This window comes from Neomonachus schauinslandi, chromosome 3, assembly GCF_002201575.2.
Source record: "Neomonachus schauinslandi chromosome 3, ASM220157v2, whole genome shotgun sequence".
NCBI lineage: Eukaryota > Metazoa > Chordata > Mammalia > Carnivora > Phocidae > Neomonachus > Neomonachus schauinslandi.
In genome coordinates, this window is record NC_058405.1 from 3,934,438 (window position 1) to 3,949,859 (window position 15,422).

At 39.8% G+C, this 15,422-nt stretch overlaps 1 protein-coding gene across 1 annotated transcript in view; it reads right to left on the reverse strand.

Moving 5' to 3' along the window:
- Positions 1-15,422, reverse strand: part of MYO16 (myosin XVI) — a 441,248-nt gene that overhangs the window by 260,197 nt on the left and 165,629 nt on the right. Inside the window, exon 14 of the mRNA XM_044913335.1 lies at positions 11,969-12,086. Coding sequence (XP_044769270.1) covers positions 11,969-12,086 — 118 coding nt within the window. The remainder of the gene's footprint in view (positions 1-11,968; positions 12,087-15,422) is intronic.

Sequence of the window (15,422 nt, forward strand, 5' to 3'; positions counted from 1 at the left end):
GATACTTCATTATTAACTAAAGTCTGTAAGTGTATGTTGGTGTTCGCTCTGTGTTGTACACTCTATGGGTTTTCAGAAACTCGTAACACCACGTATCTACCAGCATAGTATTATACAGAGTTGTCTAACTGCCCTAGAAATCCCATGCTCCACTGTTTCTCCCTTCCTCCCTCCCTAACCCCTGACACCCACTGCTCTTTTTACTGTCTCTGTAGATTTACCTTTCCCAGAATGTTGTACTGTTAGAATCATACAGTACGTAAACTGTTCAGGTTGTAATCGTTTCGGTTTCTCTCATTCAAGAATATATATTTAAGGGTCGTCTTTGTCTTTTCATGGCTTGATAGCTCATTTCCTATATCAGTGAATATTAGTCCATCATAGGAACGTACTATAGCTTATTTATCTACTCACCTATTAGAGGACATCTTGGTTGCTGACAGTTTTTGCAATTATGAATAAAGCTGCTATAAACATTTGTATCCACATTATGTGTGGACATAAGTTTTCGACTCAGTTGGGTAAATACCAAGGAGTGTGATTCGTAGATCGTATGGTAAGACTATGTTTAGCTTTGTAAAATACCACCAAACTGTCTTCCAAAGTGGCTGCACCATTTTGCATCCCCACCAGCAATTAACCAGAGTTCTTGTCGATCCACATCCATTAGCTAGTAGTTAGAGTTGTAAGTGTTTTGGATTTCAGACATTCTAATAAGTTTGCAGTGGTATTTCATTTTTGTCTTAACTCACATTTCCTAGATGACCTATAATGTGGAGCATCTTTTCATATGCTTATTTATTTTCCATTTGTGTATCTTCTTTGGTGAGGTGTCTAGATATTTTAACCATTTTTTAAAGTGGGTTGTTTGTTTTCCTATTGCTGAGTACTAAGAGTTCATTGCACATTTTAGCTAACAGTCCTTTATCAGATGTGTTTTTTTGCCAATATTTTCTCCTTATCTGCGGCTCATCATTTCATTCTCCTAACAGTGTCTTTCACAGAACAGTCATTTTTAACTTGAACGAAGTCCAGCTTATCGATTCTTTCTTTCATGGATTGTGTTTTTAGTGTTGTATTAAAAAGGCATTGCCAAACGTAAGGTCACCTAACAATTTATCTAATATTATCTTTTAAAAAGTTTTACAGTTTTGTTTTTACATTTAGATTTTTGATCCATTTAGAGTCTTTTTTTTTTTTTTTTTGCATGTGGATGTCCTGCTGTTCCAGCATAACTTGTTGAAATGCCTATCATTTCTCCATTGAATTACTTTTGTTCCTTTGTTAAAGACCAGTTAACTACATTTATGTGGGTCTGTTTCTGAGCTCTCTATTCTGTCCCATTGATCTATTTTGTCTATTCTTCACCAATACCACACTGTCTTGATTCCTGCAGCTGTAGAGTAAGTCTTGAAGTTGGGTAGCACCAGTCCTCCAATTCTGTTCTTCTCTTTAAATGTTGCATTGGCTATTCTGGATCTTTTAACTCTCCATATAAACTTTATGTCAATATCCACAAAGTAACTCGCTGGGATTTCTATTAGGATTGTGCTGAACCTATAGACCAAATTGAGAAAAACTGATGTCTTAACGATATTGAGCCTTCCTATCCATGAACATTGAATATCTCTCCATCTATTTAGATCTTCTTTGGTTTTTTTATCAGAGTTTCATAGTTTTCATCATGAAGATCTTATAAATATTTTGTTAGATTTATACCTACGTAGTTCATTTTTTGGTGGTAGTGGAAATAATATTGTGTTTTTAATGTCAAATTCCAATTGTTCATTGCTGATATATAGGAAAGCAATTGACTTTTGCATATTAAGCATGTATCCTGCAACCTTGTTGGCTTACTAGTTCCAGGAGATTTTTGTTGGTGTGATTCTTTCCAAATTTCTTTTTTGGAAAGAAATACAGAGATAATCATGTCATCTGTGAACAAAGACAGTTTTATTTCTTTCTTCCCAATCTGTATATATACATATTTTTTTCTTGTCTTACTGCATTAGCTAGGACTTCCAGTACAATGCTGAAAACATGGAACTTTTGTGCACAATATAATCTGACGCAAAACACGTCCTTGGGTATAACAAAAGCACCCAAAAAAGTTTTAGAATTTTCTTCATTATTGTCTTACAATTTGAAAGCACAAATCATATTGATATGGTATATATATATATACATTGATTATAAAGTGTTCTGCTGTAGGCCCCCTAGCAAGTATTGCTATCGACCAGATCAGAATTGTATAGAGCCACACTGTACAAAGACCAAAAACATAGACAATAGTCTCTCACTGCTGCAAACACTGGCAGCAACCCTTTGCCAGGAAAGGCCAACATGACTTGAATTTATGCAGACGCAATTTAATATATAGAAGGTATATTAGGAAAATTTCAAGACCTATATTGAAATCATAAAAAAGGAGCCAACTCATGGTTTATAGCCTGGTAGGAGATAATGAAAGAGATGCCTCGATAATAAGGTTTACATCCCAATTAAGGAGTAAGGCAGGTGATGTGTTTATAAAGTAGTGCATGCCCAGCGTGAAGAGTGTTTAGCCATCTTGTGGTCTGTCGTGACCTCACATGGACAGTAGAGAGTAATATCTATCATTTGGGGTTTCTGTCTTTGAACATTACAAAAATACAAACAAAAATAGCCCATGTCATGAGGACATGTTGTTGACATTTTATTTCACAGAAACTGACAAAAGGACGCTTTTGTCATTGAGCCTTCCTATCCATGAACATTGAACATTGAATATCCCACAGGATGGGAATCACACGCCTGATTTTGCTTCAGAGATAGGACTGGTAATACAGAAATTACTGTCAATCAACATTTATGGCTACATGTTTGGCGGGCTGAAAATTCTCGTTTTTCTGGAGTATTTTTTATTTGAATTTAGGTTTATTCTTATCATTATGAACAGCCAGTAAACAATTAAGCATTCCAATTTCAAATGCAACTGTGAATTACTGTAGTTTCCCACTCCAAAGTAAGGATCCAAGGTCAATATATATATATATATATATATATATATATATATATATATTTTTTATCAAAAGGAGGCAGTTCTTAGGAAGTCAAATGGATGTAATTATACCCTACATTTGAACTAGAAACATCATCCTGCGTAATGAGTCTGCTGATAATTATTCTAGAGTCCTGCCTCCAATAGCAAAAATGTGAGGTCTCCTAGTTTTGGTTTTACAGAGCAAATCTACTTGAACAAATGGAACCACTCATACGTGCTCTCCCTCTGGTAAAGTTCATTAAATGGTCAATCCAGCCTGTCATCATGATTATTAGTGCAAAAAAAGAAGAAAAAAAAACAAACCCAAGACCTCAAAATTAACACTCCCTACTTAGAAAAGTTGTTTTTTAGAAACCTTTTAGAAAAGTTGTCGTAAGTGCATAAAGAAAGTCTCTTTCAAAATATCCCTTTAATTAGTTGTCCAAAGGTGATGCTAAAATTAGAATGGGGTAGCGTAGTTTCTTTCCCATCTCTCCTTGAGTGTTAAATCAGGTGATAATTTCAAGGAGAGGTCTTAACTACTACACTTTCTTTCCTCTCTTTTTTTTCTTTCTTAAGCAAATTATTTGCTGAAAACATTTTCCATGTAGTATTAATAATATTAGCCCTGCTGGAAAGGATATTTCTAAAATCACATAGGAAATAAACTGCCATAATTGTTCCTTCCCATTATTTTTTAGTTGTCAACTACAGAAGCATCAAGAGGGAATGGAGAGCTGAACAGATGTCTCCTGACCATCCTGCTTCTGTATTCAGATAAGAGGCTGATGCCCATTTGTCCCAGCCAAGGTACAAGCTTTGTTTAGAGTAGCATTCAAAACTAATCCAATTCCACATCATAGAGTGACTTCAGTACCTTTAATCTAAATTCAAAAACAGTGTAATTAGTAATCATCCCAGTTAGCTCATCTCCCGCAGTGAATAAAATTGCTGTGGGTTAGCAGGATTCTGATCAGTAGGATTTTGAAAAAAAAAAAAAAAAAGATATAGATATATATATCTATATATATCTTAAAGGGGCTTTATAGCTAGAGGAAAAAACAAAACCACCAAGAATTCAAATTTCTATGAGACCCTAATATTCTTCCAAATGGAGAAAATACCAGCCTTTTTGTTGTGTCTGAAATGACACTGAAATAAAGGAAGGAAAATGATAGGTATGGGGTTAAGGAGATTTGACTCATTCATGTAAATGTCCACACACAGAAAAAACCTTCTTGCTGGTTTTTTTTTTTTTTTTTTGACTTCTCAAGACCCGAATGCTTTAAAAGATGTTTTATTTCAGTAATATCCCTGACTAGAAATATACCTGTGATCCTCTATCTTTCCAGAAATCTACATATGAATATGTTGCTCAGAAAGTTTGGCACTGTAAAGACATACATGTTTGCAGACTATATAGAACATAATATGCAGTAAAAGTATTTTACAGAGCTATACTAATTTTTCTTAAATTATAAAAGAAAATGGAGGAAATAAATCTCCTCTCCTTCAAGAAAGACAAATACCTACCCTCATTGCCCTTCCCATTGAATTCCAGAAACTTCCAGCACTCACTGTCACCTGCCCCACCCTTCTAGTTATAAATCATGACCAGTTAGGATCTCTTCCCAGAGAGCCCCATCATGTCTTCAATTGGCAATCACCTAAAAGCACACTGTTGCTGAATTAATATATCCAAATATTCTCTTTCACCCTTATGCATTTTCTTTGACTTCATTATTCCAGATTAACACAAGGAGTGGTATGAGGAAAAGTGCCTCAACTAGGATCCCAAGTGTGGCTCCTGGTCCTGAATCTGACATTGACAATTTCCACATTCCTCTTAACTTCTATGTCCCCATACTAATGTGGGGGTGAAGAGATAGAAAGGTCCCAGGCCTCCTCTGGCCTCCAAGAGGAAGGGACTACCATTCAACGCACCTGCTGTGTATCAGGCTCTGAGCTGGGGCTTTTCAGATGTTGGCCTCATTTAAATTCTATTGTCAGCCTTTTCATGTTGAAACCCAACTGGCTTATCACCACTAAAAGATGCTGCTCCTCAAAGGAGACAAGATCACTTAAAGCACTCTGAAGCTTTTAAAAAATGTCCAAATGAGAGTACAATACTAAGGATAATTGATGATGCTAATAATGAAGAGGAAGATGACATCTGGTTTGTTTAAAAACAAACAAACAAACAAAAACCACACACAAGCAAAAGCCCTAATAGATTTTCCATCCCATCTGCCTTAACTGTAAGGTTAAGTTTCCCAAGTATATAACATAGCCTTGGCATATTTATTGGGAGACATTTCTGATTGTTAGTAAATTGCAGTTTCCGCTTAAATAGACGTGGGCATCTTTAGGGTACAGATAAGACAGGAGCCAAGTAGTCTCAATTCCCACATGCAGACTCTGTGCCCACCTCCCTCTGCACACACTTCCACTTTACCAATCCCCAGGGGAAAGAGCGGGCACTAAGGAGGCAGAAAATGGTTCTATTCTTACCATACACAAACTGTCGTTACGAAGAGGAATTGGATCTAATTTTTTTAAAAAGTCGAGTTAAATATTGATAGCTTTCCTTATCTACTTGCACTCTCAATAATATGTGTTCTTTGTGGACATGAACAAGTTCATGATGGCTTTATACAATTTCCTCCCTGACATGAAGAATGGCTGCCTCATTTTATTGACGCTTTACATACATTCCTTAGACTCATCAATCCAACAAATACTTAGCGAGTGCCCACTCTACTCTATGCTGGCAATCTGGATCTGCACCGCCAACTGGCTTATATCCTAATAGGAGACACAGACAGCAACTGACCTGACAAATCATGAAAAGGACACTTCCAGATTTTGACAAATGCTGTGGAAGAAATAAGGAAGGAGACAGATCTGGAGTGAACAGAGCTGGGATCCAGAAGTCACCTTAGAAAGAGTGGTTTGGGGAAGAAAGAGGGATTTCTCTAAAGAAGTGACCTGAACTGAACCCAGTACAGTGAGAGCAGCCTGCCCATTCCAGGAGCAGGCAAGCCTCCTCCAGGCAGCCAAGAGGGAAAACCAAGCCTTAGGCCTCATATACCAAGGAACCTAAAAAGTCCAGTGAGGCTGGAGAATGTGGAGCGGGTGGGGCGGGGTGAAGTGGGAGGTCGGGGAGGACTCGGGTGCAGTGGGCTGTGAGGGCTGTAGTCTGAAAGAACAGGGAGCTGGTCCTGGGCTTGACATTTTGATGAGGCCAGCAAAAGGCTCTGTGGATTGAGAGGAGAATAATTGAGGCATAATCATAGCCTGACAGCAATGGCTGATTTCCATTTCCACTGAGCTACAGACTACGCTATCTTCTTAATTAACATTTATGTATGTAAATGAGGCAATGACTTAGAAAAAAAAATACTAGTCTAAACACCACAAAGTGGGTTTGGTTTGTCTTTTGGAGGGTAGGGTGTTCCAAACAAGGCTAAATTCAGAAAACATGGGAACACAGAACCTCAGTGGGGGGCCTCCAGTGCCCAGAGAGGAAGGGCTGTCCTCAGCTCATTAAACCAGAGGACATTCTTACTGGTGGGCCACCCAAGGGGTCCAGGATGAGATACCACTGGGCAGTAGCACCGGGTCCAGAGACACGGCCAGGAATACCGAAGGGGGGTGTCAGAAAAGGGGTATGTCCAAAACATCCACAATAACCAAACTATGGAAGGAGCCGAGATGCCCTTCAACAGATGAATGGATAAAGAAGATGTGGTTCATATATACAGTGGGATATTACTCAGCCATCAGAAAGGATGAATACCCACCATTTGCATCGACATGGATGGAACTGGAGGGGATTATGCTAAGTGAAATAAGTCAAGCAGAGAAAGACAGTTATCATACGGTTTCACTCATATGTGGAACATAAGGAATAGCATGGAGGACCACAGGGGAAGGAAAGGAAAACTGAAGAGGGGTAAATCAGAGAGGGGGACACACCATGAGAGACTATGGACTCCAGGAAACAAACTGAGGGTTACAGAAGGGAGGGGTTGGGGGGATGGGGTAGCCAGGTGATGGGTATTAAGGAGGACACATGTTGGGTGTTATAAGCAACTGATGAATCATTGAACACTACGACAAAAACTTACGATGTACTATATGCTGGCTAACTGAACATAAAAAAAAGAAGAAAGAAAGGAAAGAAAGGAAAGAAAGAAAGGAAAGAAAGAAAGGAAAGAAAGGAAAGAAAGAAAGAAAGAAAGAAAGAAAGAAAGAAAGAAAGAAAGAAAGAAAGAAAGAAAGAAAGAAAGAAAGAAATGGGGCGAGGCAGGAATGGGCCAGCATATCTGACTTGTCTTGCAGTGACTCACCTGAGCCCACAGACAGGTGAGTCCCGGGAGAGCCCAGCCCGGACACATCCCAACATGCAAACAGTCATACTGGTTTATGCAGGGATATAAATTACCAACAACAGGACAGGGGAAGAGGGTTAGAACGATCAGCAAAATGAGAAGAAGTAGACTTTAAGGGGAACTGGGAAGTACATCAAAGTGAAACCAAACAATATATTGTAAAGAAAATATTAATTTATACGAGCCATGCAGAAGAGAGCATTAGAAATATGTAAAAGCTTATTTCAAAAGAAATCATAACAGAAAAATAATCTGACTTCATTTCAGTATAACACAATCAAAAATTTTTTTTAAAAAAGTCACCTTTAGTCTACAAAGACTTCAGGAGAGCAGCCTCCAAAGTTTGGAAGTTTTAGCTAATAGTCCTCATATGAGACAGTCTGATACTTTCCAAAACCACAGTTTATTTTGTTATTATGATGAGTGTACAACCCCACAATCAAACAGTTAGGAAAAGCATTAAAAGCCCGTGTTTGCTGGGATGTGGTGAATTGCAAAAGTCTTTCAATCAGTGTTCACGGACCAGCATCCTCTTCAATCGTCAATGTCCCAGAAGAGGAGACAACGTTACCACGCAACAAAGTATCCGGTGGGGAGTGGGGTTTACCTTGGATCAGTGGAACGCTCTGGTTTTGAACGTCTAGTTGCCAAATGAGGTCTGGGACGACCAGGGCGTCTCGCCGCGCCACCTGCAGCTCGCTGAGCCAAGCGCGGGGGGGGGGGGGGGGGGCACGCACCGCCGGCCCCCCACCACCGTCACAGCCCCGCCTGCCCCCTCTGGGGTGAGGGGCAGCTGCAACAAACCATTCGTAGCCTCTGCCGTAGGCCTGAGAAATGTTCAACTTCAAAAGTCGTTTCTCTCCAATTGAGTGAAACAGGCTGAAAGGAGCATAGGAGAGCCCGGTCTGGTGTTGAATTTTCCAGTTGGGAGAAGGCGGCAAGGGACATTCACCAACGTCCATGCTGAGATCGGCCTGGGAGCCCCTCTGTGCTGCGCCAAGCGCCCTTGCTGAAGAATGCTTTGACCTATTTTCCCAAAGACTGCGGAGGCCTCTATCACGTATATCTGAAGATTTAGAAACATTAAAATGGTCCTCTGGGGACAAGACTGAAAGGATACTACTCTATCGTATGTCAAAACATTGCACATATTCTACAATGAATATCAACCTTATACTTAAAAGGACCTTAAAAAGACCAGATATGATCTTGACCACAAGAGAAAGAACTGGGAATAGGGCATCCAATATACTCCTTGCCATTAACTTCGTAAGTGCACTTGAACCTCACACCCTGAAAACCTCCCTACACTCTTAGACGAAAAATATAAATCATTAGGGATTCAGACAACCATACCTGCAAATTACCTCAAAGTCCCAAGTGTACTGGATGAGTGAAAACAAATTCTCACTGGCAGAGTTTTCCTACTATCTGTACACTATAAACTCACCTATGGGGTGATGGTAAGATGTTCTGGACGTTACTCCATCCCGAGGCTGCTGGCATATACACCATGGGACTCAGAATAATTATATTGTTAAATAAGTAATCAAATGGGGGGAAATAGTGGGCTGAAAGCCAGACTAGAATGTTCTTTATTAATTAAATTTTCCTCAAAATAAGAAACACTCCCTACTTTTCTATAGCTGGTGTTTCATAAAACTGAGCCTCATACTTTCTATTATAATCTGTGGCTACATCCCTGATTGGGCATCTGGCACTAAGTTATAAAAGTATGAGCAACAGTATCCATAAAGGAAACAGGCAACATCTCTCAACCTTAAAATTAGTAAGAGAATACTCCCCGTCCAAAAAGACCTATCATCACTATTTTACAAAAGTTGATAATTTAAGGGAAACTCTAGACTACCATGAAGTACAAAATCAACCTGTAACCTACATTTACTCGACCTAGCTTGAGGTGTAAGAACCCTACTCAGGTTTGGTTTACTATTTTAGTGAACACTTAAAATTCAGAAGCCTTTTCCAGGGGACCCATTTGAATAACTCAGCTCTCTTTAAAATTTGTTAAATGAATATTTCTTTTGTTTTTCTTTCAGAAAAGGAGCCTGGATATCAGATGAGATTATCAAAGGTATCATACTGGCCAGTAGCCACCTCTAGTGCTCAGTGCATCTTGTTTGAGAAGCCAAGACAACACAACAGATTCTTATTCTCTGTGGTGGGCTGGACTGTGTCCCACAAATGGTATGCCTACGTCCTAACCCGAGGACCTGGGGACGTGACTGTGTTTGAGAGCAGGGAACCTGCAGATGTACTCACGTTAAGATGAGGTCACGCCATAGGGCGAGTGCTTCTAGACTGGCACGGTCCCCACTGTCCTGCACATCCTACTTCATTCACCTGTTCTGCCTGGTCTCTGTGGTCTCACCTTTCCATTCTACAAATCAACCTTAGAGAGTCCACATGGTTTGATCAAGGTCATAGGTGCACTGGGTGGGCCTCGGACCCAGGACAGTCCAATGCACTGATGAGCTAACACTTCACACAACAGTATGAGCATGTAAGTGTCCAATAAAACATAAAATACACTTTTTTTAGACAAGATGAAGTCACACTGGAGCAGGACAGATCCTGCTCCGATGGGACCAGTGTTTATAAGGAGGGAGACACAGGGACAGCACCTGTGACAAGTGAGGCAGAGACCCGAGTGCCACAGCTACCAGCCAGGGAACCCCCAGGGCGAGGGAGCCCCTGACCTAGGCTGCAAGAGGCAAGGAAGGACTCCCCCCCGGAGACATCCAAGAGACCGCAGTCCCGCTGATCCGGACTTCTGTTCCAAGCCACCGAGCCTGTGACGTTTTGTTAGAGTGGGTCTCACACGCTCCCGCACTCGGCAGAATTCCCATATGGGGTCTTTCTTCTAGGCTGACGGGCGCCAGGGCACAATCTGTGCCATCCAGTCACTCCGCTGCGCATCGGAACCCGGTCACCAGTTACCAGGCGCTTCCTGTGTGGACTTGGGAAACGTGGAGCGTTAGGCAGCTTCTCTAGAACAACCCCGCAAAGGTCCCGTGGAGGCTGTCGGGGGCGCCGGAGGGGTCTGCACCTTCCGGCTGCTGCAGCGCCCCCTCGGCGGGGGAGAGAGGATGGGGGCCTCACCAGGAAGTCGCTGGGAAGGCCTCGTGATTAGGGAGGATACAGTGGACCTTCCAACAGAGCTCGTAGTCAGGGATTTTTAAAACATAACTTTCCTGTTGCAGAATTTAAGTTGCTAACTTCAACATCGAAAATTATCTCCTCTGACTCCTTTTATGCATTTTTTCTTACCCGATTACATTTAGTAATAATGGATTTTGACAAACACGTACTGCAAAAATACAGGCTTTTTGTTTCTAAATTAGGGTCAAAACTAACTTTTGTTTCCTGAAGAGCACTTGAAAACATCAAATAAGATTGATCTCTGTCTAAAATCATTACACTTAGCAATCATTTGTGCGCTAACGGCTATTAAAGTTTCTACAGTACTTGATTCTCCCAAGTGCATTAGGCACCCCACCTACAATTCTGTTCAGATGATTAATTTGCATGGATAATCTGTTTTGATTAGAAAGACATAAAATCACAAGTGAATTCTAAATTAGTTGAATTTTAATTTTTTTTAATTTTTTTAAAGACTTATTTACTTATTTGAGAGAGAAAGAGAGAGGGAGGGAGAGAGCATGAGCAGGGGGAAACGCAGAGGGAGAGAGAGAGAGAGAAAATCTCTAGCAGACTCCCCACTGAGAAGAACCTGAAGCAGGGATCAATCTCATGACCCTGAGATCATGACCTGAGCGGAAATGAGTCAGAGGCTTAACCGACTGAGCCACCCAGGTGCCCCTAAATAAGTTGAATTTTAAATAAGCGCTTTTCATAAAGTACACATTAAACATTTAAACAAAAAAAAATAGTTCTGTTTGGCTTTAGTTGGGTGGTTATTTGTTGTTTTGATTTGTTTTAATTCAATCGTTTTTAAAAACATAGACTCAGCTTTACTTAAAATAGATTTCAATGTCTGTTGTATGAAGGAATTATATGTACTCAAGTAATAATTTTTTTTTTTAAGATTTTATTTATTTATTTGAGAGAGAGAATGAGAGACAGAGAGCATGAGAGGGAGGAGGGTCAGAGGGAGAAGCAGACTCCCTGCCGAGCAGGGAGCCCGATGCGGGACTCGATCCCGGGACTCCAGGATCATGACGTGAGCCGAAGGCAGTCGCTTAACCAACTGAGCCACCCAGGCGCCCCAATAATTTATTTTAACTGAGTATGTGAGTCATTTCTCTGTTCAATAATTAGGATTCATTTCGTTTGGTTCCATATTATATAGTTTATACAATAATCATCTTGAAAAGGTTCACCTCACATTTCTGAATATTTTCAATTCACAATAATTTTAGAACTCCTAACCTGGCATCTCAGGTGCGCACATTCAGGCGCGCGCCCACACACGCACCCACGTGCATGGTCCCTGTTGCCGCCACGTTTGGTGTTCCTCTGCCCTCTCCTGGTAGCTCCTGAGATCTGCCTTCCTTAATTTTATTCTTACCTCCAGTTAGGTGTTTTTTCCTCTCGCAGAACTGAAGTTCAAAATATTTTATGAAGCAACTGGACAGATCATTAAGCGTTGTCTTGGCATGTCCAAAGGCTTCCAAGATGCACATGACCTGTAGCAACATGGAAACATTTACTGAGCTCCTCATTTTTCAAAATAAAGGGAATAATAGCAAAGATACAGAAATATCCCCTTATCTAAGAGGCTCTCTGTTGTTTGTATGATACCATATTGAATTTTTACACTCTTTCTTCAACAGCAAACTACTAGTATCCTCTGCCTCAAACTTAATAAGATAATGATACACAGAGGATTTCCCTTGGCTCTGCTATCTCTTCACACAAACATAAACAACTCAACACATATTATTTAGGCTTTTAGACTTAATAGGACAGCAGAAATGCTTTTGTGGTTTTGGAGGGAAGGAATTAAATTTAATAGAAGCGATAGTGAGAATTTCTTTTGAAACAAATGAACTTAAACATTTGCTTCTAACCTTCTTTTGAACGGGGATTGACACACACACTCTTTCAACCCCGAGCCTCTACATGTTCTCTCCTGTTCTCTCCCACAGAACAGGAATAAGAGCTCTAGATGAAACTGTTTTACTCGGTGTGTCTCACCACCAGTGTTCTCTTTCAGAGGGGGGAGTTAGGGCTTTAAGATGCTGTTAACAAAGATCTTCAGATCAACCCTGGCATCTGAAAGTCTTTCCTGACATGTTTCCTTAAACCCTGACTATGGAGAAAACACCATTTCTTATCACAATCGATTGTGTCTGTGATGATGATGATGACCAAGCAATTCTCCAGAAAGTGAAAATCTGGAAGGTTCAAAGTATTTTTTCTGTATCTTTCAAGTCATGGATGTGAAATGCAGTTCCTGCATCAGCCACAAGGAGGAGCACACTAACACATTACTTTATTGATACAGTGGTTTCTTAATAATTTCTGGTGATAGTAAATTTTGAGAATTTTATTCTAAGTTAAAAAAAAAAACTTTGCTGCTACTTTTTTACTTTCTGGATACTGACCTATTAAGGTATTTGGTTCACCTGGAAGTATTTTATATCTTGAAAGATTACAAAACAATACTTTGATTCTAATCACAAATCCCAAGTGCTAAAAGTTGTGGTAATAGTAAAATACCAAAAGATTGGTTTTTGAACTTTTGAACTTTTGAAGGAAACATGTTGAATCTTTAAGGAAAGCCCAGGATTTAGGTCTCTTTGTAATAACCTAATTTTAAAGATCATAACAGTGAATTGATAGTAATGACGGCAGATATATATTCTGAAAAATAATTTGAAATAGTATTTTTAAAGGTCCTGCTTTTTGCTTCTTTTCCAATAGTTCAATATTAAAGAAATATACTGTGGAATTAACAGGGTAAGTAAATCACATTTTCAACGTGCAAATTACATTTAATAATCACTTAAAAATTCATAACAAGGATTAGAATGAATTTTTTTAAAGTATTCTGGCTTCTAGCTATTTTGGTGCTATATCTGAAAATAAGCTGGCTTGTTATTATAGAAAAGAGACATAAAAGATAAAGAATAACATGTGCTCAAACAGGATATATAGGGTAACGGTTCAATACGTGTGCTTTGGAGTGAGAAGTAGCTGCCCCCACATTCCAGCTCTGCTAGTAACAAATTATATGACATTAAGCCAGTGTCATGAATTCCCAGAACCACATTCTCCTTTACTTTAACACAGGAATAACTCCTTCAGTGCTCATCAATGTCAGCTGTATGAAGTTCTCAGCTTCGTGCCTGGTACATGGTATGCATCCAACAAAGTTTAACAATGATTAGTTTTATTTTTGTTAATAATAGTAGCAAAATTTATTCTGTGTCAAGCATTATTCTCAAGTTTTTTATATATAACATATATAATATAAATGAAGTTATGTATAAAATTATGTATACTCTATACACACATAGATATACATGTGTATGTACATTTATGCCTATATTTCTTTTAATGCTCACAACAGTGTCTCCGTTTTGTAGAAAAGGAAATGAGAGCTTACATAACTTCCCCCAGGGTGAGAGCTTGGAGATAGTGGAGCTGGGATTTGAACCTAGGCAATCTCTCTGCGAAATAAGATGTGCTTCCTCACTGGGTGACAGGCCGTGACAGCTAGAACCACAGCAAGGACATAGAAGGCTTCAAACTATAGGAAGCTAAACCCACTGAACAAGATGCAAGAGCTCATACGGCAATCTTGCACTATGCTCTGTTGATCCATAATTCAAGCTTCAGATTCGGGTTATACCGGAATAACATTTTTTATCTTTAATTATCCCTTTGGCCAATAGGTGGCACTAAATAACAATGTGTTAAGAGAAATACCAAAAAAACCCCAAAAAACAAAAAACACAACTGGTATTGTTCATTGCTCACCTTAACTTTGAAAGAAAATAATGAGAACGTTGCATAACACCAAGCTTTAAATAAAAATATAGAAAAGGGAAGTAAGTAAGTATTTCCTAAGTAGTCCCCAATTCAAATTTTAGTGGTAAGATTTTTTTCTATTTACAATTTTATGTTTTTTTCTTCCAAAGCCTTAATAGCTGTGTCTCTAGAAGTTATGCACTCCTATTTTGGCAGTAGTTAACGTACGGTATTTTCTGAGAGTAAAAATCTGTGGCTTCCTCAATAAAAAACAATGGCTTAACCAAGTGGACCCCATCACTCTGCTCTGTAAAAGCAGTTACTCAATAAATGTTTATTTAAGCAATTTAAATGGAACTGAATGTTCCTCCAATCTGAAAGTCATCTGGGCCAGAATTAGTGAAAAGCACCAGGCAGTTGGTTTTTTTTCCCCCAACACATGATTTTTATGTTCCAATAAACCTATTGCCACAGAAAATCCCCTGCTTCTCCAGTTTGAAATCCAGATATGAGGGTTAAAAACGGCAGCCTTCTTCACTGATCTTAGCTGTTCTGAAATTGTACAGGGGTATCAAAAGACACCTGCACGGTGATGGAGTTCAAACCCATTGAACGCGGAAGCCCACTGCTAGGGCAGAATGTAAACCTCCGTAGACTTTTGAGGCAGGACAGCCGAAGTCTAAGATTAAGATGCAGGAACATGACGGCTGAGTGTCTCTTGATAGTACATGTGTGGCCGGCATGAAAATATTACAGATCATGTCTGGGACTTGGAGCCAGGCTCTCCCTGGCCTTCCAGAGCCCACCCGGATCCCCCTCTTCCCCTCTGTGCCCCCGGCGGAGAGCGCTGCTTACGGCTCAGGAGGGATTATCAACAGCCAACTTGCCCCCAAACCTCTTCACTCTGTTCTTTTGCTCCCCACGCTCCAGATAATAATCTTTAATTAGGTCATCAACGGAAACCACAAGGAAAACACTCTCTACGCCTCAGCTTACAGGACTCTCTGCTGACGGCCAGCCCACTACGCCTTTCATGTCCCCACCCT